This window comes from Tupaia chinensis, unplaced genomic scaffold, assembly GCF_000334495.1.
Source record: "Tupaia chinensis unplaced genomic scaffold, TupChi_1.0 Scaffold000674_2, whole genome shotgun sequence".
In the NCBI taxonomy this organism is placed as follows: domain Eukaryota; kingdom Metazoa; phylum Chordata; class Mammalia; order Scandentia; family Tupaiidae; genus Tupaia; species Tupaia belangeri.
This window is the reverse complement of record NW_006160198.1, coordinates 2,779,360-2,801,652: the sequence shown is the minus strand read 5'-3', so window position 1 is coordinate 2,801,652 and position 22,293 is coordinate 2,779,360. Positions and strand designations below refer to the sequence as shown.

Here is a 22,293-nt window from a genome sequence, read left to right as displayed (position 1 = left end):
TTGGAAGACAACGTAATTTACCATTGCTTTTAAAATGTATGCAATTGCCTTAATAAAAGAGCTTTAATAACAGTGAATTATCTCCTAGGTACGAAAGTAGAAAGAACTGTGTATTTATGAATCAGGAATTTCATAGTTTCAAAATTGGTTTTCTTTACACTTGAACACTTGTAGTGATGATGTAAAGTGTGGCACTGCTTGGATCCAAATCTTCCTTCATGCTTTTTTTGTTTGTGTGTGTGTGTCCATACATCAATGAAAATTATAAAACCTAAATGCAAAGGTACAAAAAAGGCACATTCTCCTAACCGCAAACTGGTCCGGCAAAAATAAAGAGCACAGAAGATGTGATGCTGAGACAAGTTGGAGCTACTGGTTACTGGCTCTTCGGTCTTTGGTGAAGTTACCTTTAAAAGTGCCAAGTCATTTTTATTTTTCAAATTTACCTAACAGAGAGAGAGAGAGAGAGCTAGTAGCCAATCATTTCGCTTCTAATCATATCTCAGCTTATGTCTGAAGATAAATCCTTACTTTTAGCTTTTGCCATTTAGTTGCAACAGCAACATTGTTTTCCGTTCGCCAGATCTCAGGCATAGTTCTCATTCTAAAGCACTATCATTAGTACAAAGGAAGGACAAGACATTTTGTGACTCCCCTCCCCCGCCCCCCACCCCCAGCCCCCACACTACCTACACTAAATCTAAAACATCAAGTTAGTTTTGTTTTTTCCTGAAAAAAGGCAAAAAAGACTTTACATTGCATCATACAGCAGATATCCTAAATCAGTCAAACTATCAGAGGAAACTGGGCGCACGGCCTTACAAACGAGTTACCCTATTAAAAGTTCCCCAGTCAGAAAATGTGTTTCACACAAAACATTTTTCCCTTCTTGCATTTCACTACCTTACACATTATGTGAAAAATCATTAAAAACACCTACTACGTATTTAAAAAAGCCAAAATTTCAGCAACTTTTATTGACTACCTTTTAAAAGCCCTATGCTGCTGTTTTACAAGGCATAATAGACCAGCTCATTTGGTCAAAGCATTCTACATCATTAGTTTGAACTAACTTTCACTGAAACAGCTACAGCATCAAAAGAGTTAAGGCAAATTGGAATTCATAGAAAAGGATAAGACACTTCACACTACGTTGAAAGAAAAACGGAAAGCTAAGAAAGGAGACACTGACAGCAACACTGAGTTACAGCAACACTCGCACGGCAAGCACGGAACACCATGATGAAGTCGGACTAGTTAAACTTCAGAAAGCCCATTTCATACAGCTGGAAAAAAAAACACAAATTAAACACAAAATGAACAAAACCACAAAAATCCGGTCATGCACTTGGATAAGTCTTCATGGTCTTTGTGCATACCCAGAAAATTGAAGTTTTCTTTTTTTTTTTTCTTTTTTCTTCTTTTTTTTTTTTTTTTTTTTTTTGCATCATAACATTTGATAAAAATCTTTTGTTTTGTTTTTGTTTTTTGTTTTTTTGTATTTTTTTTACTAAAATAAACCTGTTCAGGGGAACAGCTACTAGATGAATTTAAGGGTTTTATGCACCTCATAGAACTTATAGCAAAAATAGTTTTAGTTGATTTCATTATAAATAACGTTTTCAAGAACCTGTGCAAAACTGTCAATAATTTCCTAAAGCACAATTGATCAGAAAAATCCATGATTGTTCAGCCTTCACACCCTTCTTCATGTAAGAACACACTTCTGTACATCTGTAAGAGAAAAAGACAAATGCGTTTGTAGATCTGGTATAACACACTACAGAACTTTGTAATCCTTCTCTGGTTTCAAAGAGATAGGTATTTCAGAAAGGCTGTGCTTATCCCACATGGCAGATAAATAAATACTAACTCAGGAACTGATGGTCATTTCAGTGCCTTGTGTTGGCCTGTCACTTTTGGGGCTTCAAAACACTTTCCTCTCTGAGCGATGCAGAGCCAAAATCATATGAGTCAATAAACAGGAAGCATGATTTTATGAACTCAGTAATATACATTATCAACAGGGCAATCCACAAACCAGGCTGTTCTATGTTCCATGCAACTTTTTTTTTTTTTTAACTGCAGTCTACAAAAGTGAAAATTTTGAAATTTGTGGTTCAAGTGAGAGCTGAGAATACAATCTCTTAGTTGAAAGACAGTAACACAACATAAATTCCTAGTCAAGATATTACTAATGTTGTAATGCTAGGCTAAGCAACATCTTATGCTCTATTATACTATATTTAAGTGTTAGGTTTATGAGTATTAAAGCAATATAATAAGTAATTTAAAGGACATTTTGGCACCTAGTGTTCTATCTATGTATCTCTTCATCTATTTTTATTTTATTTTATTTTTTTGCCACAGTGTGTGTGCATTGGCCAGAGAAAGGGAAAGTGAGAAATCACCCCCCCCTCCCCCAGGAGGGGATGGCAACATGGAAGTCCCTTTTCCTTTATCCTTCTCACAAGATTTTGGTCATGCCTGCACACACACCCAGCATGATTTTCAAGCCGCCAGACTTGGGACTAAAACCATGGTTGATTACTGGGGAGTCCAGCACCTCAACCACCATGCCATCTGCTGGCCCCAAGTACCTGGTATTCTATGATGTCACAGATTTGACTTCAATATAAAATATTGCTCTTTTTGAACAGAATGATAAATCTATGATATTGATTTTAACATTTCAGTGAGTAGGTGCCCTGACCATAGCTAAGCAGCATGATCAGTTATCGTAAGCACCATTTTGATAAAACATCATAGACTTCGAACCCCATATTAATGGAAACTTTTCCCTCATACCTCACAGTTACTTATTGGGTTGAAAAGTATATGGAGAATGGTCATTAGACGTCTCTACAGTCACCTGCTGCTGACCACTTGCCTCCTACAAGAGAGCAGAGCAGAAGACACATGTTAGCATTGAAGTCCAAACTCTGCTACATAGGCATGCCTGAGTCCAACTGCATAAACCTTAAAACAAGCATTCTCCAATTTCTTCATGTCATATAGTGCTTTTAAGGTTAAAATGATGAACTGAAATGTCTGACAGGGACCAGCAGTTGGTGTAATGGCCATGTCCCTGGACTCCCATGCAGTCGACCGCAAATTGAGTCCCAGACCCGGTGGCTTAAACCTCACGCCGGGCGCATGTGTGTGTGTGTGTGCCCAAGATCGCAAGAGGAGAATGGAGTATAAGGGATTGCGGCATGACCCTCCCCCCCGGGGGGGGGGGGATTTCTAGCTTTCTGTCTCTTTGTCTCTGTCTGTCTTTCTGGCAAGAACACATGTCCTATAGCAAAATCCTCTCAAAAAAAAAAGAAAGAAAGAAAAAAAAAAAGAAGGCTCTGAAAGACCCAAAAAACTCCCATCTAAATGTTCATGACTTATCTATTCTTATCAAGCTACAATCTATCAACCAGCTCTCTTATTCTTTTATCCCCTAGGCCAGACTTGTTTTAGAATTGAATATTTTCAGATCTTAGGATCTGAGATATGGTATACATAAGACCCCCAGTAGGGTGTAGGGATGTACCTTATAATCAAACATGTTAATAGAGCTATACTGATAAGCACAGTAAGGGAGGTCAATATGTTGTCCTGTCTCAGTTCAAGCTGGGTCTTGTCATTCGGCAGGTTTTACTAATGTAGTTAGAGAGGGAATTTTTATTTCCAGCTTTTTGGAAGGTTTCAGAATTGCAGATAAGGAACTGTAGGCTCTGGTAATGGTGGCTGTTAATAACCGCACAATCAGAAGCAAATTATAATGATAACAGTAAGTCACAGTCCTATGGCCCTCTCTGGAACTGGAAACTCTAGGATCTGTACTGTGGGCAGGATCCCCTGGATGGATGAATTTCCTTATAATTTTAAGAGAACTTTGCAGGAAAATGCTATACTTTTGGTGCAATCATAAGTCAAGTGTCAGACTTCTTCCATATCAATATTAGTATCTTTAATAACAAGAACAAAGAGTTATTTAGCTATATTAAAAGCCTCTTTAGAAACAGATGTGGTTTCTTCCTCATCCCTCTACAGTTATGAAACATTGTCTTTTTCTTTTCTATTAACTATCGTAATTACAACTGATTTGTTTCATCATCATCATTACTGATATAATCTTAAGATTCTAGGATTCTAAACTCCAGACTTACTCTAATGTGCCCATGAGCATCACTGTAAAGGAGACAAGACAGATTCTTGATGGAGTAGAAAATACACTATAGGCTTGGAAAATATTTCTGGGAGTCTTAAGGGTGTGGCCTGGATATTATTACTCTAATTTGTATAGAGAGAATGTATTATTTTGTAGGGGGGTGTATTTATTTATTTATATTAATATATAATTATATACATTTGTGGGGGCATAATATTTCCGTACATAAATATGATATATAATGATTGAATCATAATAATTAGTATGCCCATTATCTCAATCACCTGTCATTACTTTGTGCTGGGAACATTCCAAATCTTTTTTTGGTATGCTGAAGTACACAGAAAGCTGTTGTTAGCTATTTTATGGAGAGAACATATTTTATAGTTGAACATAATACTCTAGCCATATATTCCCTCAAATTTGATTCTTTTTTTTTTAAGAGAGATTGTTGTTATAGGGCTATAGGGCACAGGTGCTCACTGGAGAGACAGACTGAAAATGAGAAATCACACATGCGCACACACACACACACGCACACACACACACACACATACACACACACCTGGTGGATGGCCACCCTGAAATTCCTTCTCCATTCTCCTCTTGGGATTTTGGCCACACACGCACATGTGCCTAGCATGAGTTCCAAGCCTCTGGATCTGGGGCTCCAACCAAGGTTGACCAATGACCATGTGGGAGTCCAGCAACATAACCATTACACTGTCTGCTGGTCTCATAAATGCAATTCTTTATATAAGAGTTTGACTTTTTATAAGAGTTTTTGTTTGTTTGTTTGTTTGTTTTTGAGTTCTGTTTAAAGCAATTTTTGAAACAACCCACTGACAGAATGGCCACTTGATGTACCAACCTCAACAGGAACCGCCGCTGTCTGCATGTGTGCGTACTGTGGCAGATAGGCTCCTTGCATAGCTGATGTTGCAGGCATGTACTGAAAAGAAGAACAAAGTCAGGGTGGGCAAAGGGAAACCATGCAAACTTCTGAGTATTCAGGGACTTGTGAGGTGGATATAAAATATCTGGAAGTCTCAAAGAAGAAACTGACATGGGCTACCTCAAAACTAAATTACTGCCCATGTGCTTATCATATGGAAGGCAAAGTGAAGGAGGGCATTTTCTACTTTTTGGATTGCCTAACAAAGAGCACACGTGTGAAGGTCATTGAAGTTTCTCATCCTCAATAATTCGATATTACTGATGTGTTATTTTAGAAGATCTTTTCTCAAAGGACCTCACCTTCCAGCATGTCCCTGAACTAGTACCTAGAATTGTTTCTATACATGGAGGTCCAAGGGACAAATGTCTTAGTACATCTTTAGGAGGTCACTGCAGATTAGGTAGTGGAGGGAGCCCTGGTTTCCTGATACTCAAAAGCATCCTTTACCAAAGGCAGGAGAAACTTTTAGTCAATCTCATTTGATGTGTGTAGCCCTGGCTTAGCTTTCAGAGGAAGTTTTTGCTGGCTTGGAGTATAAGGGGGAAAATATGAGCCAGCTCCATACCCTGGTGGCAGAAAAGAACTGCATCCTCCATAGCCAACAGTGTGGTTCAAATCCTGGCCCTGGTGGCTTGAAAATGTGCCAGGCTCCTGGGCATGTAAGTCCCAAATCCCAACAGGATGGAGAAATGGAGGAGAGGGGATTGCAGCATGATCACGCCCCATTGAGGGTGTTTTCTTCCTCTCTCCCTGCCGCTCTCTCTCTAGTGAGTGCACATGCCCTCTGACAAATAATTGGATAAAAAAGGGGGGAGGATGTACTATATCCTTTATTCTTTTAAACCACCAGAGTTACCAGCTGAATAAAAGCCTTAAGTCCTCTTACCATCTAAATGCTGTAATCATAGCAACCTGCAGACTGACCTTGTACCAGCTCAACCTCATTAGCCAATTCAGTCTCAGAGACTTTGGTGAGATAAGTAAATATTAAGATCATAAGTCTATGCCCATAAATTCTATAAAAGAAATAGTGATGAAAAAGTTCCTGCCTCTAACACCATGGATCACTTTCATCTTTTCCTTCAAATACCTGAGTATTTGCTTTGTGGAAGGAAACATAAGGGGAAGTGAGGGGTCAGACATAATATTTAGCATGGCAGAGACTGCAATTTGATAAGAATGATACAGGCTGTATTCATTTGCCCTCCTTGGTCTGCAGAGACACATGATATTAATTTGCCACCTACTGTTCCGGTGCTGCCTAGTGACAGATGACTCATCTGCTGGGCCAGAGGGCTGATCATAGATGCAGGTTGTAGTGACATGGTGTGCTCCATTGAGGGAGTTAACACGGCACCCTAGGGAGTAGAGATAAGAGCTACATAAGACAAACTGAAGGAGGGAATTAAAATTCTGTAACCACTTTTTGCAAAAGAAATCCCTTAGGTTGTTGAGGAACGTGAAGCAAAAATAACCTCCCTCAAGCTCACAAATGATTTGTATTATAAGCAGTTTCCTAAAAATCTTCCTCTAGTTTATTCTTTCCAAGATTTTTGTAAGAGCATTAGGGGAAATGATATGTTGGCACTCACTTCTCAGAAATCTCTATATTAAAACAACTCTGCTTCTCCTGTCCCTCTCCTAAACTGTAAAGCACGCTCGTCCAGCAGGAGGAGCTATATCAGGAAACACAAATGATTACCATTGGCTGGCTAAGATTACCAAATACTTTCTTTAAAAAACAACAACAACAAAACACACTTAAAATAATGACAGTTGCCGTTTTCTAAAGCTCCAATACAATATATATAATGTGATTAATAGTGTTTGGTTTAAAAATATTCTATCCAGAAAGTCATTTGGTTATTTGGTTCAAGATTAGCTTGTTAGGATTGAGGGCACATTTTTCATTCACTGGGTGTTTTTCAGAACTTTAAGCTACATTTTGGTGACAGGGGAGGGAAGCCAATTCATATGGATAACGTAAAATTCCATATTTTTTATTTGAAAAAAAAAAGTTGGTCATTAAAAATCAAATTAAACATATTTAAGAAAATAGAAGAGGGTGAAAATCACTCCATAACCCAGCCTAATATAACGGCTGTTAGCAAAGGCAAGGTAATACTGCCCAGATTGTAGTCTCTGCGGGTTTCTGCACACTTGTAGTCAGAGTGGGTAAACGATGTCATATCCTGAGATTTCGTTTTTAAATTTAGCACTCTCTTATAAATGGTTACTAACTTACTGCATAGCTATCACTATCATTATTTTTAATGGTTACATCATAGAACACTGACTATATAAACTACAATTCAACTCTTAATTTTCAGATATTTGAGTCGTTTCCAATTTTTCTTACATAATTATTTCATGGATTAGACCATTCCTTTTACTTCTGCAGTCACCCAATTAAGAATGCAAGTATCCTGACAACTCTGTAAATACTAATGTAAGGCCCAGCAGGTGGCATGGAAGATAAGGTGGCTGGATCCCACAATGGCCAGTTGCATAGTTTGCATCCTGGACCCAGTGGCTTGAAAAACACTGGATGCATGTGTGGGTGTGTGCCCAAAATCCTGAGAGGAGAATGTTGTTTCCCCTCTAGGGGCAGGGCATGATTTCTCACTTTCCTTCTCTCTCTCCTGCTTTTGTTTTTTTTCTTTCTCTCCAGTGAGCACACGCACCCTATAGCAAACTAAAAAAACAAGAGAAAACAAAAAAACTAATATACGTCTTGGTATCACTGTACCTGACATCCCTTAAATACACTATTATTTATTAATGATTGCATATACATGTCTAGGGCAGAAGTAGTTGTGCAGATACTTCCATTCTGATATAAGTCAGGTAACTTAAATCTGGTTGGGGAAAGGAAATGAGCCCTCAGATAGAAACCTGCACACACTCCTAATGTCTGCTTGAAGATGTTAAACTGAGATATGTCCAGTCTTTGTGTCTATAAGCTGTCAAACAGAAAAGAAAGGAAGGAAGGAAGAACGATGTGTGTCAGAGATACTGTTTGCTGTTAATACATTTTACGACAAGTTTTTCTTTTTAATGTGCATCACCAAAAAGCATGCCCTAACATGGAAATGACTCAGAAGCCCAGAATACGGTGAAGGAGTTTCCTGCTCCTTTTTCTCATTTGCTGTAATCATCTGTAGGAGTACCGTACTAGGAAGTTCCCAGGTTAAAAGTGCTGATGTCCAAACATGCCAAAATAGGGCAGCATAGAGTACCAAGGACATAGACTGTCACGGGCATGTGTGGATTACTAGATGCATCTGTGTGTGTCCATGTAGAGATATATGTGTGTCAGTGTGTAGTTTACACAATACACATACATACACATATATACTTCAGAAACTGTCATATCCTTTTTCTCTGTTACCACCTAAACATGTTATTTGCTTCCTAAAGAACATTTGAGCAACTTCTTGTTGCGACCCCATTCTCCCCGGACCGCTCTTTAATACGTATGGTCTTACACAATGTTCACTTTAGGAGGTATCCTGAGATGATTCCTGTCTCATGGTAAAGCCGAGAATAAAATTCTTTTCCTAAGCAATTGATCTATTTTTAAAATAAATACTGTGAACTGCATTTTTACCCGGGTTCCCATTTCACAGGTGGTTACCAGAAAGCTTTGCTAGAAATCTGCATCCTTCTCATGGCAAGCATGTAAGTCATTGTGTTGGGCACTCTTAGCTTTATTTGTGATTTTGTTTTCCACTCTTATTTTTCAACTTTTTGATCCCCTATTTTACTTGAGCAGACTGGACTTTGAATAGCTTTGAAAAATATATTAAATACATGGTATCATAAAGTGAAGTGTAACTTAATTTAAAAAAAGTGTAATATACATCTAAGAATAAAAAAGGCTCATGTCACTAGGAAATTATTGGGTTGTCAGAAAAGTCACAATGCATTTTTGCACAGAAAAAATGTCATGACTTTTCTGATGACCCAATTCATTTGTTATATACCACTGAATGCATTACTCCTTTAGAATTTATAATTTCTATGGAGCAGGTAAGTAGCACTGCTGAAAGTCTTCACCTCAATTGTGAACTTTATATTTACGTTAAGCAGAATACAGAACATGTCTAGAGCTGTTTAATCCCAAGTACTGCTAAGGTAGCCACTCAACTGAATGATCTTCTACTCAGCTGGTATGAGAAAGAAAAGGGTGCCCTGCCTCAAATAGGATGTTATTTTAAGTTCCTATGGAAAAATGAAATTAATGTCTACTACCAATTTAAGACGAAGGTGAGTGGAAGTTTTATAATGAACTCAGATATCATACTCTATGTTTAAAGTTTACGAAATTCCATACCACGTTTGGCAAATGACGTGAACCTCTGGAGGACACATACACAAGTTACTTGCAAAGTCAGTACGATGGCAAACTTACCGGGTGCTGTAGGATGTACGGTTGAGGCTGCATCCAAGAAGGACTTTGCACCTGAAAGAGGAAGGATTTTGAAAGAAACATTGATTTCCATTGTAACGCTTACTAATTTCTCTAAGAACTCTTTTTAATCTTGTTAAAAATCTACAGAAGGAAAATAAGGACACAAGACTATCAAAGATTAAGATTAGGGCAGTTAGAATTCTTGGCAAACTAGTTACTCTGAATGGGATGAAATGATTATTTAGAACCACTTTCTACATTATTTGCCCACTCAAGACATAGTTACTGAGTATCAGGCACCAAAGAAAAAAAGGCAAATAAAACATGGGCCCACCCTCAAGAAATGTACTGTCTAAACAAGGGAGATAAACACGTAAAGAACTTAAACAAATTAGTGAAAAGTGTTACAGTCACGGTATGAACTAGGTGCCTTAGGAATAATATAGGTGAATGAGGATTAATTCCAGCACATCTTATTAGACACTAATCCTTAAAGTACGTACTTATTTAATAAGACTAGCCAAATTCAGTTTCTCTTTGATACCCCAGGACATTAGGATTCAGAGCTCTTGTGCGGTGGTCAACAATTTCTAGTTAATGTGGAAAAATCATCTGAAATTTAGATTTAGGAAATTAAACTTTAGTAACAAGATTTTGATATCTATAGTCAAAAGGGCATCCATACAGTAGACCCTCTGAAATGAGAAATTAGATGTGAGTCAGATTTTACGGCAGGAAAGAAAGCCTGCCAGTCAATAGGAAAATGTGTGTTTGATGATGAAAGCTCAGAGCTTTCCAGAGTCTAGTAATCTTAAAATGGGTTTCGGTTTCTAGTTCCTCACAAGGCCCTCCTGTATCTTATCCCCTTACTGTTAACTCCAGAGGTTCTACAGAGAGGAGATGGGGAAGAGTGGGGGAAGAATGTATGTGATTTACCTTAACCGCAGAGCCCCTGATACTTGCTTTCTCTCGTTTCCTTTGCCACCTAAGGCAGATCAAAGTTAAGTGTTTCTGCCTTGTTAACATTTCAGTTATCTGGACTGCAGCCTTCCTGGTTGGCGTGCTGGTGGTTTCCTGCTTATGCAATTTCTCAAATCCAATTGCATAAGCACATAGTGAATTAGTGGGGAGGGGCCCACTCCAACCCCAGTGTAGGGCCCTTGCTGGATAAGTCACGGGGAGTTAAGTAGCTCCCTACAGACCCCAATTTGGGCCAGATGCTCCCGTTATTTATATGCTTCAGTGATCTTAATAACCTAACAGCTTACAGCATTACGAGGTTAGGGAGCTATGATAGCCAATTCAATTTTTTTCTTACGTGGCAAATCAGTTGCTGTCAATTTCTCTTCCTCAATTTTCCCTAGTTATAAAATGGGAATAATAATGTATGTTCCACAAACTCTATCATTGGTTCTTAACCTTTTCTGGGTGCTGGATACCTTTGAATATCTGATAAAAGAAATAGACCACTTTCTCCAACTAATTGTATGCACACAAGCGACATTTTGCCAACAATGTAAGAAATCACAGATCACTTAAAGCACTTCCACTGACCTTAAATGTGGGTTCTTGAATTTATAGGGTTAAGAATCAGTTGCAGAGGCTAATGGCACTGAGTATCACACAAATGGAATGGAATGGAATTTCACATTTATCGTAGAGAAATACAGAACGCCAGAAAAGGAAATCAGATCTTTAAAGTAATATGTTGTTTCCAGTTAGCCATATCAAATCTATTACTGACGCTGGTCTCCTATTTTTTTATTCTGTGTAATGATTCTATGCCCCAAATGCACATTGGTTTTATATTAACAAAGGAAACAGAGGTGAAGAAATACAATAATAGTCATAATTTCTATAGCAATATACATTCAAATTAATATGCACAATCTTTCATTTGCCTGAGAATAAGCTTGCCCCCATTTTTGATGATATATAAATTACAGAGGTTTCCAAGTTTAGATAGTTAAGACTACCTGTTTTGTTTGTTTTGAACACTACCTTTGGAAAATGTACTATCGCAAGCTCAGAGTCCTATTTAGGCAAGAGAAAGGCAGCTATCTTAAGTCCAGAACAATTACAGAGATATTAATGAGTGAATACTATGCTCAGCAGGTGGGAGTATCAGAGTAAGTGACATAACAACCCAGAGAGAATAAAGAAAAGAACACGAGTGAGGATGCAGGGAAAGGAGGATAAAAGAATCTCAAAACTAAGGGAAGTTGCAAACGCTACTTTAAAACTTCAGTTTTTAGCATATCTAACCACTTCTTTTTGTTATCCAAAGCCATTTTTATGTTTTTGAAAAGAACTAGCTTTCTAACATTGCTTATGCTGACCAATATATTCATTATTTAAAAAGTATAGGGGGCTGGCAGGTGGCATGGTAGTTAAAGGCACTGGACTCACACATGGCCAAATATGGTTTAAATCCTAGACTTGGTGGCTTTCATTCTCTCTCTCTCTCTCTCTCTCTCTCTGATCAAACTGGAAAATAATAATAATAAATAAAGTTAAAATAATTCTTTTTTAAAAAAGTATAATTAATATGTGCTGATTTATGAGCCAGTTAATCCTGCATGTTAGAAATGAAAATCATAGCTAACATTTGTTGAGTGCTAAAGATACACCAGATTGGTTGAGCACTTTTCACAGTCTTATTTAGCTATGATAACTCTCCTAGGTCTATGAGATAGAAATGAGTATTATCCCGATTTTACAGATGAGGAAACTGAGGTTCTCCAGAAGTAAAATAATATAGCTATTAAATTAAATATTATAGTCTCCCTTAACCCCCCAAACCCAGACTACAACATCTAATTCAATTGTTTGAAAAACAAGAATGCATAGAAATTTAGTTTAGTCATATGGGATCCCAACAGTCGACAAAGAACTTGAGTCCCACTTGTCTCTAACAGAAGTCCATCAAAGTACCCATCTGGGCCAAGGCAGTAACCTGTTAGAGGTTCTCAGACACGGGGAGAAGAGCATGTACACACACCATTGGCTTCACGGAGGGCAGCAGCTAACCGCACGATCAAATCAAATTAGTCTTATAACCAGGCGCTGAATGAGATTTCTTTCTGAGGTAAGAATTGAAGGCAAAGCCTCCTCACAAAATAACACAAATAGGAATTCACCTCTGTTTTGGAGGAGGCACCTCAAACCTCACCTGCACTGCCTATTTAATGTTACCTACTAGAGATATATAGCATGCTTATTGTTCTTTTATCAGTTTCCGATGAACAAACAAAAACAAGGGTGTACACCTACTCTGAATTTTACTTAATGGCAATTCTCTGACATTGCAATTTTTAGCACATATGGTGTCCAAAAGCAGAACTGTGGAGGGAATATTTGGGTTCATCCCCAATCCAAAATACTGTGACTCCAGGACTGTTAACTGACAGTCATTCTCCCTTGCTTTGCATCTTTCTAGCCATAAATATTCTAAATAAAAGCAGCTTATTCTATATTGGGTTTGCAAGCTGCAAAATATTTGATTTAAATTTAATTATAAATGTTCAAAATTTTAAAACACATAAAAATGTAGCAGAGGTTCACGGTCCGTAAGCCATCACACTACTGGTGAATCCTGAAGGTACAAACCTGGTAGGCAGATACAGGAGATGCAATATAAGGTGTAATGGAAGTTTGAGTGATCATTCGGTTTGTAGCAATACTGTATGGTGAAGGATAAAATCTAGAACAAACACAAAAGCCTTCATTAAGTAATCCTTTAAATGGAATAATTCATGGAACAAATGTCTGATATTGTCTACCTTCACATTTTCCCTCCAGCCATTATGTTTCTCTTAAGGACATACCCGTTCTGTATAGCAGCTGTGGTTGGGTCGTAAGTAAGTGTCATTCCAGCCTATAGGAAAGAGAAAGAAATATAAACATCCACTTGGAAAGCCATGATTTAAAAATTCGATTTCTAAAAGTCACGAAAGCACAAAACCGTAATTGTTTAGTAACATTTCCACTGTCGGAAGTTTCCTTTAGCCAAACATAACTATATACTTAGGATGCAAATTAAGCTCTAGACCTGCACTAGCCAGTAGAGTACACATATAACTATGGAAAACTAAAAGAAAAAGTCAATCTCTTTGGCATATTGTCTACAATCCAAGTACTCAGAAAGCCACATGTGGCTAATGATTATTGCCAGACAGTATAGATTCTAGAACATTTTCCCCAGACACCCTTGGACATATGTATGTGTGTGTGTGTGTATGCACGCACATGCACGTGTGTGCATGTTTTAGATTTTTTTCCCCATAGGGTGCATGTACTCATCAAAAAGAAAGAGAGAAAGAGATAAAGTGAGAAATCCCCTCTCCCCAAGAGGGATGGCCATGCCACAATCATTTTTTCATTCTCCTATCGAGATTTTGGGCATGCATGCACACATGCCCAGCATAATTTTTAAGCTACTAGGTCTGGGACTGGAACCTCAGAGTCAACTGTGGGATTGAGCACCTTGCCCACCGCACCAGCTGCTGGCCCCCTTTTTTAAAAAAACAAAACAAAACAAACAAATTCAGTTGGGACCAGCAGATGGCATAATGGTTATGTTGCTGGTTAGTCGACTGCGGTTGGTATCCCAGAGTTGGTGGCTTAAATTCATGCTGGGCGTGTGTGTGTGCATGCCCAAGATCCTGAGAGGAAAATGGAGAAGGGATTGCAGTGTGGCCATCCCCCCTGGGGGGTGATTTCTCGCTTTATGTCTGTCTGTCTCTCTCTCTCTGTGTCTTTCTGGCCAGTGTGTGCACCCTACAGCAAAAACCTCTCCAAAAAAAAATAAATAAAAAGAGGGACCAGCAGTTAGCGTAATGGCTATGTTGCTAGACTCCCACGTAGTTGACCGCGGTTCGTGTTCCAGACCCGGTGGATTAAAACTCACGCCAGGTACGTGTGCATGCGTGCCCAAGATCCTGAGATTAGAACGGAGGAGAAGGGACTGTGGCGTGGCCATCCCCCCTGGGGGGGGGTGATTTCTCGCTTTCTGTCTCTCTGTCTCTCTCTGTCTGGCGAGCGCACGTGCTCTATAGTATAAACCTCTCAAAAAAAAAAAAAAGACAAAAGAAAAAAGAAAAGAAAAGAAAGAAAACAAAACAAAACCCAGCAATTTCTTGAACATAAATGTGGAGGAGGGCTGGCAGGTGTCATGATGGTTAAGGTGCTGGACTCCCACATAGCTGACCATAGTTTGAGTCCCAGAGCTGGCGGCTTGCTTTTTCACTCTCTCTCTCTCTTTCTGTCTTTGTCTCTCTATAGTCAAATTAAAAAAAAGAAAAGAATGAATGTGAGGAAATGGTGGCTCAACATTTTATTACGGAACTAAATTTTTTTTGTTTTTTAAAGAAAACTACTAAAAGAATGGGGGAAAAAACCCTCAGTGAAAAGTATACTGTTTGTTTCAATACTGTCTTAGAATAACTTTTGAATATTAATATAAAGCTCTCTAAGAACTATAGCATAAAAGAAAATAAAAACTCAAAATATCTGTACATGTCTCCTAGCAATTTAGGATGTTCCTGTACTTTAAGCATGGCTGGCAATTAAACAGCTGTCTCCATCATCTATCTGTCCATCTGGAGAATCATCACTCTGTTAGCATCATACACACTGGGAAGAGTTTAATTTGACATCACATAATTATCATGTACCAGAAGAGGATAATCCCAGCATCTACTTCAGAAGTGTGGCGGCAAGTCAAGATGCCTTTTGTTAACTTCTCATGAGCTTCCATGATTCCACACGCACACTAAAGTTTCAAGAAAGGACTTACAAGTCTCACCTCTCCTTCTCTATGCCATGGTCTTCCATTGGGGATGTATTTGTTCGGGTTCTGTCTCTTCTTCTGTCCTCCATCGGCAAACTTACACAATAAAGGTTCTGTAGGAGCTGAGTAAACAGAAAATATGGAACCACCATTATATGTGTGTAAGGATGACAAAATGTAATTGAATTCTTTTTAACAGGAGTAGCATTATAAAGAAACTGACAGAACCCTTTAAGGCAAACATATGTAGACCTTTACAAAATTATGCACCAGTGAAAAATACAGTACAGAATAACATACTAGTTTTTATTTCCAAATCAGAGTGTAAGGAAAACATTTAAGGGACCATTCTGAGAGAGCAAAGGAATCTTCTGATTCACTTCTGAGCTTCTTTAAGTAGATACACTTCTCATTCTGGGCCCTCTCTAGCAGGTCACAGGTAAATGTACACGGGACTGAGTCATCCTGCCCTCCCCCAACCTGAAGCGCTCTGCTAGCTCCCCAGGTCTCCTCTGAGGCCTCCACTTCTCCCAGTAGAAAATGAGTGGCCCTTTACACTGCCTACACCGTATTTTTATTCATAGCACTTACAACAACTGGTGAGTGTGGTTACTTGTTTGGTGTTCGTTTCCCCTCCAGAGTGTAAGCCCCATGGGGCCAGTGGCACCGTGTGTGTGGTTCATCACTGCGGCCCAGTGTCTAAGTTCCATGCACATTGTAGGCACTAATGTATCATCTCTGAATCAACGACTGAGTGTCAGTAGGTCTCAGTTATTCGTTCTGGGGCTACAGCAGTGAGACAGCCCATGTGAGAAAACACCTGCCCATCTGATTTAGAGGTTTTTTATGCCATTAATCACCTCACTTGGTGATGCTTTACTATGTAACCACTTCATAAAATGACCCACCGTAAACAAGCCACCCATATGACTCTTCCCTCTCTGTGCTTTTCTGCAAGGGCAGCAGCGGTATAGTCCTGAGGGCTGTGCATTCTGCTGCTTCCACTTAGTGGAATAACGGCAATCACACCTTCCTGTCTGGTTCCCACATTCTGTCCTTTGTCTGCTATAGAACCATGATTACTACTTTCGAGTTCTGTTTCCAAGTCACATAACCATGAAGAGAAAAATATTACTTGTGGAAATTTTACTCCTTTCTCCTTCGCCTCTTATTATCCTAATTCATCTCTTATTTTATATCACTATTACCCACCCACTAATGATAGGGTGGAAGCAGTAGTGTCTCTCAACACTTCTCTGCCAAAAACACAAAACAAAACACCCAACTCTAATTCCTTCTGGGCGAGCCGTCTCGGCTGTTGTTCGATACTCCTTTCTTTTCTCCCTGGGGTGAATCACTCTAGATGGATGATGGGCTGGAATGTGAGCTTCTCAATGTCAACTGTACCACAGGCACGAGAAGTTAACAGCACAAATGTCAGGTGTCTGGTAAGACTGTCAGGGAGCCTTGGCCCTGCCACTCACACAGGGGTCCTTTGCTTACCTCTGACTCTAATCCCTGCCCCCTCCCCGCCCTGACTTTCCTGAACAGGAACCTCCACTTAAACTGGGTGTGAAAGAAGAGAGACTGGGGCTATATCCTAGACTGTGGATGAGCTACACTATCTCTTTTCAAAAAAAGAGTTGACTTCTGGAAATTTCTACATTCACCTATCACAGAAGGTAAATAAACAGATGCAATGGGAGATGGCTTTGACTCACTATGATACTTTCGATTCTGTAACTGGACCACTAGGAGAGATGGAATGTAGGGCCTACAGCGTATGGCACCCAAAGAGGAGGAAGGGATCAAGAGAAACCCTTTGGAGAGTTAAGACTTACTTTACACTCAGAATTCCCCTAAATTAGCAATCTTTCTCCTGCTTGTAGGCAACAAAAATGAATGCTGCTTAAATCCCCAGTACCAAATCCCGCTCAGGCTGCAGGGTCAGTATGTAAGCACACACACCATGTCTGGAAGGGGCTGTGGTGGTGGGAGGTGCTTCTCCTGGACATTCAAGGACAAATCAAGGCTGTGGAGGGAGAAAAGCAAAATCTCCATCGCCACAGATCTAGAAAGGTCTTTTGGCATTGAATGCTTTCTCCAATGACGTCTGAGGGTTGTGATATTCTTGCTGTAGGGCAAGAGAGAGTGTAATAAACTGTGGCACTGGCACTTCGTGGATCTTTGTGTGAGGAGACACTTCTTATCTGCATGGTTTATCAAAACTAGCTCCTAGTCTGAAATTTAACTTTCTAAAAGAAAGTTTACTTGGCTCAGCAAGTGATCCAACTGTCTCTTTTCCTCCATTTACTATATGGTTTTATGTGATCATTAAGAGATTTTATTCCTCTAAAAGCTAAAAGGTAAGTAGTTAAAACTGTGTATACTGGCAGGTATTCCATATCTTAGGAAAATACGTTTCTTATTTTAAAGAATTACTATCAGTAGATATGACATGATTTCAGATACCTGCTCCTAATTTCAGGGAAGTAGGAGAGCTTGAGTAGTCCATGTGAAAGAATATGAAATCTAATGGCTTCTTTCTTCCCTTAACATCCCCTCTGGGGGCCAGCAGGTGGCATGGTGATTAAGGTGATGGACTCTCACATAGCCAACCGCATGGAGTCCCAGACTTGAGTCCTAGCAGCCTGTGTATGTGTGGTCTAAATCCCAGGGGAGATCGGAGAAGGCATTGTGGCATAGCCATCCCCCCCCCCAGGGGGTAAGTTCTTACTTTCCACGGAGAAGGCATTGTGGCATAGCCATTCCCCCCCCCCCCAGGGGGTAAGTTCTTACTTTCCCTCTCATTGTTTCTGTCTCTCTGGGGAGTACCTGAGCCCTATGGCAAAAAACTTTAAAAACAAAAAGTCCTTTCTGGCCTTTGTATATTAAACTTTTTATTAAGTGTCTACTATGTGCCAGGTATATAAGAGCTGGGGAAACAGTGGTGACAGAGCAAGGTCCTTGCCTCCATGGGGCTCACAGTTTAAGAGATAAGAGCATATCTAGTCTAATGAAAACTCATTTAGCACTAGAGATAATTGTTTTTAAATAACGCTATCCTGAAGTAAAGTACTTCGGATGCAAGGAGAGCTGTATTTCTTTTACCAATTGCTGCCCCATTTACTTGGATGACAGGATGAAAAAAAACTTATCCCTGTGTTTATATTGTCTTATTACAAAGACTGTCCATGTGTTCTAGGGAAGGCAAATTAAGATTTGAGAATTTTCTAGGGCTGGTATGATAGCCTGGTGGTGAAGGGACCCGGATCCCACATGGCTAACCATGGTTCACATCCCAAGCCCAGTGGTTCGAAATACCACCCTGGGTGTGTGTACATGTCCACCCCAAATCCTGACAGCACCGCTAAATGGAGAAGGGACTGCTGTGTGGCTATACCCCATCGAAGGTGCTTTCTCCCTCTCCCTCTAGTGAGCATGTGCACCCTCTGCCAATTAAAAAAGATAATTTTCCAGATATTTTAGGTGGCAAAAGGGCCTGATTAAGATGGACACTTATTGGGCCTTTACCATGATGTTGAACAAGAGTTAGATGATTTCAATGATATTTTTGGGTAGAAAAACAAACCACTCAAACTTGAGCAGCATGACTTGCTTATTTCCAAGGTATGCAAGCTGATTGTAACATGGGAGACCCTCTTTGACTGGCATCTTGTGGCTTCTAACAAGTCTGGGCGGTAGTCTCGCTTGGCCTTTTGGAGATTATTACACCGGTTCCAGGGTGACAAATAGGGAGCTCCTATATGATGTCAGCTTGTTCCATAGAACTGACCCTTCGGCTGTCCTCCTTGACTTTTCAGAAGAGAGGTACTAGAGCACGGACACCCAGAGGAGGAAGTGCCATGAGCACCAGTAACACGGGAGGAGCAATAGGTAAGCCTGTGGATGTAACTTTAAAAACCTAATATGTGAAAGTCAATCTTCTACTTAACAGTTTTTTTCTTTTTCAATTTGGCAAAGGGTATGTGTACTTGCTAAAGAGAGACTGAGGGAGGGAAAGCGAGAAAGTGCTCCCAATGGGGCACTGTCACTCTGCAGTCCCTTCTCCACTTCTCCCTCCTATCAGGACTTTGGATAGGAACATAAATGTGCCTGGTGTGTTTTCCACACTGCTGAGTCTGGGACTCAGGCTGCACAGCTGGCCATGTGGGATCAAGCCTCCTTAACTACTATGCCACTGTCTGGCCCAGTCAGTTTTCTAGAATAGGAGTTCTTTACCTTATTGTGCAAAACGGTAATCGCAAAGTGTTCTGACGAACGATTTGTGATTTAAGATATATTACTGTACTAAAGTATATTAAAATTATGAGGAACCAGCAGATGGCGTAATGGTTACATCACGGGACTCCCACACAGTTGATCACAGTTTGAGTCTCAGATTTGATGGCTTAAAAGTCATGTGTGTGTGCCTGCATGCCCAAAATCCCAAGAGGAGAATGGAGGACTGGGGATTGTGGCATGGCCATTCCCTCTGGGGAGTGATTTCTGGCTTTCTGTCTCTGTCTCTCTCTCCAACGAGTGCACTTATGTGCCCTATAGCCAAAAATATCTCTTAAAATTTATGAAAACTACTCTTTATTATTTTGCCAAATAGGCAGTGTTCTAGGCTGAATTTCTCCTTAGTTAATTGTGATCTTTTGGGCTGGTAAAGGGTGCACTTCAAATTTGAGGTAAGATCTTTTCAGTCCGATTTTTTTCCTCAACTCTCAGGACTGAAAAGTTATCTTCATGTTCACTGGAAAAATGGGAACATGCATGTCCAAAAGCTTGACAACAGTAGGGTCACCTGGAGTATTTCTTTCTTTCTTTGTTTCTTTTTTTTTGAGAGTTTTCTTTGCTATAGGACGCATGTGCTTGCCAGACAGACAGACAGAGAGAGAGAGACAGAAAGCGAGAAATCACCCCCCGGGGGGATGGCCACGCTGCAATCCCTTCTCCTCCATTCTCCTCTCGGGATCATGGGCACACACGCATATACGCCCAGCGTGAGTTTAAGCCACTGGGTCTGGGATTCGAACCTCAGTCGACTACATGGGAGTCCAGCGACATAGCCATTACGTTAACTGCTGGTCCCACCTGGAGCATTTCTTAAAAGCCTTAGGCAACACCATACATGCAAATCCTGATCTATTAAAATATTTCTTTGGTGGGGTCAGCACACAGCATAGCAGTTATGTCACTGGACTCCCACATGGCCCACTGCGGTTTGAGTCCTAGGCCCGGTGGCTTGAAAATCATACCAGTCGCATGTGTGTGGATGCCCAGGATCTGAGAATGGAGGAGAAGGGATTTCAGGAACCATCCCCATAGGGGATGATTTCTCATTTTCCCTCTCACTGTTTCTGTTTATCTCTAATGCACATGCGCTAAGGCAAAAACCTCTTAAAATTTTTTTCATTTTGCACTTAAAAGCCATCTAAAGTAACTGCATTGTTAGATGCTCCAGTGTGCCCTCAACAGAGCTTTGTGAGTGGGATGATCTTTTATAGATGTCTGATCCTGTGGGGCAGCTTGAGTCTCTTATTTGAAATGCTTGAGACTGGAAATGATTCAGATTTGGGGTTTTATTTTTCAGATTTTGGAATATCTGTGTATGTATATATGTGTGTGTGTGTGTGTGTCTGCTTTCTTTCTTTTCCTTTTCTCTGTCTCCCTCTGATGAGCGCATCATGAGCTATGTGGGGGATGTCCAAGATAACTTTCTGCTCGGTTGCACCCAAAGTTTCCTTACCTATCCTCAGAAGTTCAAACTCCACAGTTACTTAGGGTCAAAAGTCTTTCCTTAATATTCATACTGATTATTGTGAATATGTGAAGATAATGACTTCTAGAATGCCTGCTTTGGGCACGTAATGTAGCCTATCTCCTCTGAGTCCTTTTCACTTATCTAATCAAATACCTCAGAAGACATGGGGCTCTCTCTCTGCAGAAAGAATGGGGGATGAAATGGAATGTAACAGAATTGATCTTTGCCTTAGCATGTTTGAAGTGGGATCTTCTTTATGACTTTTCCCATCAGATGCTGATAGCAATAACAACTGGAGAATTTATCACTTTCAAACTCCCATTTTTCTTTTTTCAATTTAATTTATTATTATTATTTTAAAATTTGCTATAGGGCTCAGGTGCTCACGAGAGAGAGAGAGAGAGAGAGAGAAGGAGAGAGAAAGTTAGAAGGGAAGCTGCCAGGTTTGAGACTCAAACCATGGGGTTAGTCATGTGGAAGTCCAGCACCTTAACTACCACGCCATGTGCTGCTCCCTCCTCCAACTCCTGGTTTTTCCGTTATGTAGTATTTTATCCTAATCTTCATTCTGTAAGATATCAACTGCCCTTGGTGGAAGATTTTCTGTCCATTATGGAAAACTAGTCCACTTAGCAACTTAATTAGCTTTCTTTTTTACCTTCTTTCTTGTTTGTTTATTTGTTTATTTATTTATTTGTAATTTTTGCTATAGGACACATGCTCTTGCTGCAAGATATAGAGCAAGAAAAAGTAAGAAAGTACCCTTTTGGGCTACTCTCCTGGGATTTTGGGCACTCATGCACAGGCACCAGATTTGAATCACACAGTTGAGCATGTGAGATCCAGTCAACACGACCATGATGGCACCGGCTGCCCCAGCTTTCTCTTTGATGTTAGCCACTTTCACAATTCTTCAATGAACAACACGCAAGGAACCCCCTGGGGCGCTTTTAAAAATCTTTGACCTAAGGATCCAATAAATACTCTCCAGTTTTATGTGCACAGCATGGGGTCCTGTTTTAGCCCCATGTATAACCATAGCCCACACTTGCACTCAACCACTAGGTGAAGCTACTGCTTCTCTCTGTGGACGTTCTTCTTCCAGGACTATTTTGTTAGGTTTTGGTCTCTCCGCCTTTCCATCATCCCTCAGTTGAGAAGGGAGTAATGCTTGCAATATGCTCAGGTGTCAGCTTTG

General features: G+C 40.0%; 1 protein-coding gene across 10 annotated transcripts in view; it reads right to left on the bottom strand.

Annotated features, from left to right (window-relative positions):
- Positions 1-1,112: 1,112 nt before the first annotated feature.
- RBMS1 (RNA binding motif single stranded interacting protein 1) overlaps positions 1,113-22,293 on the bottom strand; it is a 259,130-nt gene continuing 237,949 nt past the window's right edge. For 8 of the 10 annotated variants that reach the window (XM_006160278.3, XM_027776515.1, XM_006160286.3 and 5 more), the window contains exons 7-14: positions 15,332-15,447; positions 13,362-13,411; positions 13,144-13,237; positions 9,535-9,585; positions 6,368-6,478; positions 5,034-5,114; positions 2,809-2,893; positions 1,113-1,734 (exon numbers count right to left, since the gene is read on the bottom strand). In XM_006160278.3, coding sequence (XP_006160340.1) covers positions 2,816-2,893; positions 5,034-5,114; positions 6,368-6,478; positions 9,535-9,585; positions 13,144-13,237; positions 13,362-13,411; positions 15,332-15,447 — 581 coding nt within the window. In that variant the 3' untranslated portion in view covers positions 1,113-1,734; positions 2,809-2,815. The remainder of the gene's footprint in view (positions 1,735-2,808; positions 2,894-5,033; positions 5,115-6,367; positions 6,479-9,534; positions 9,586-13,143; positions 13,238-13,361; positions 13,412-15,331; positions 15,448-22,293) is intronic. The other 2 variants (XM_006160279.3, XM_027776517.1) reach the window with 2 other exon arrangements.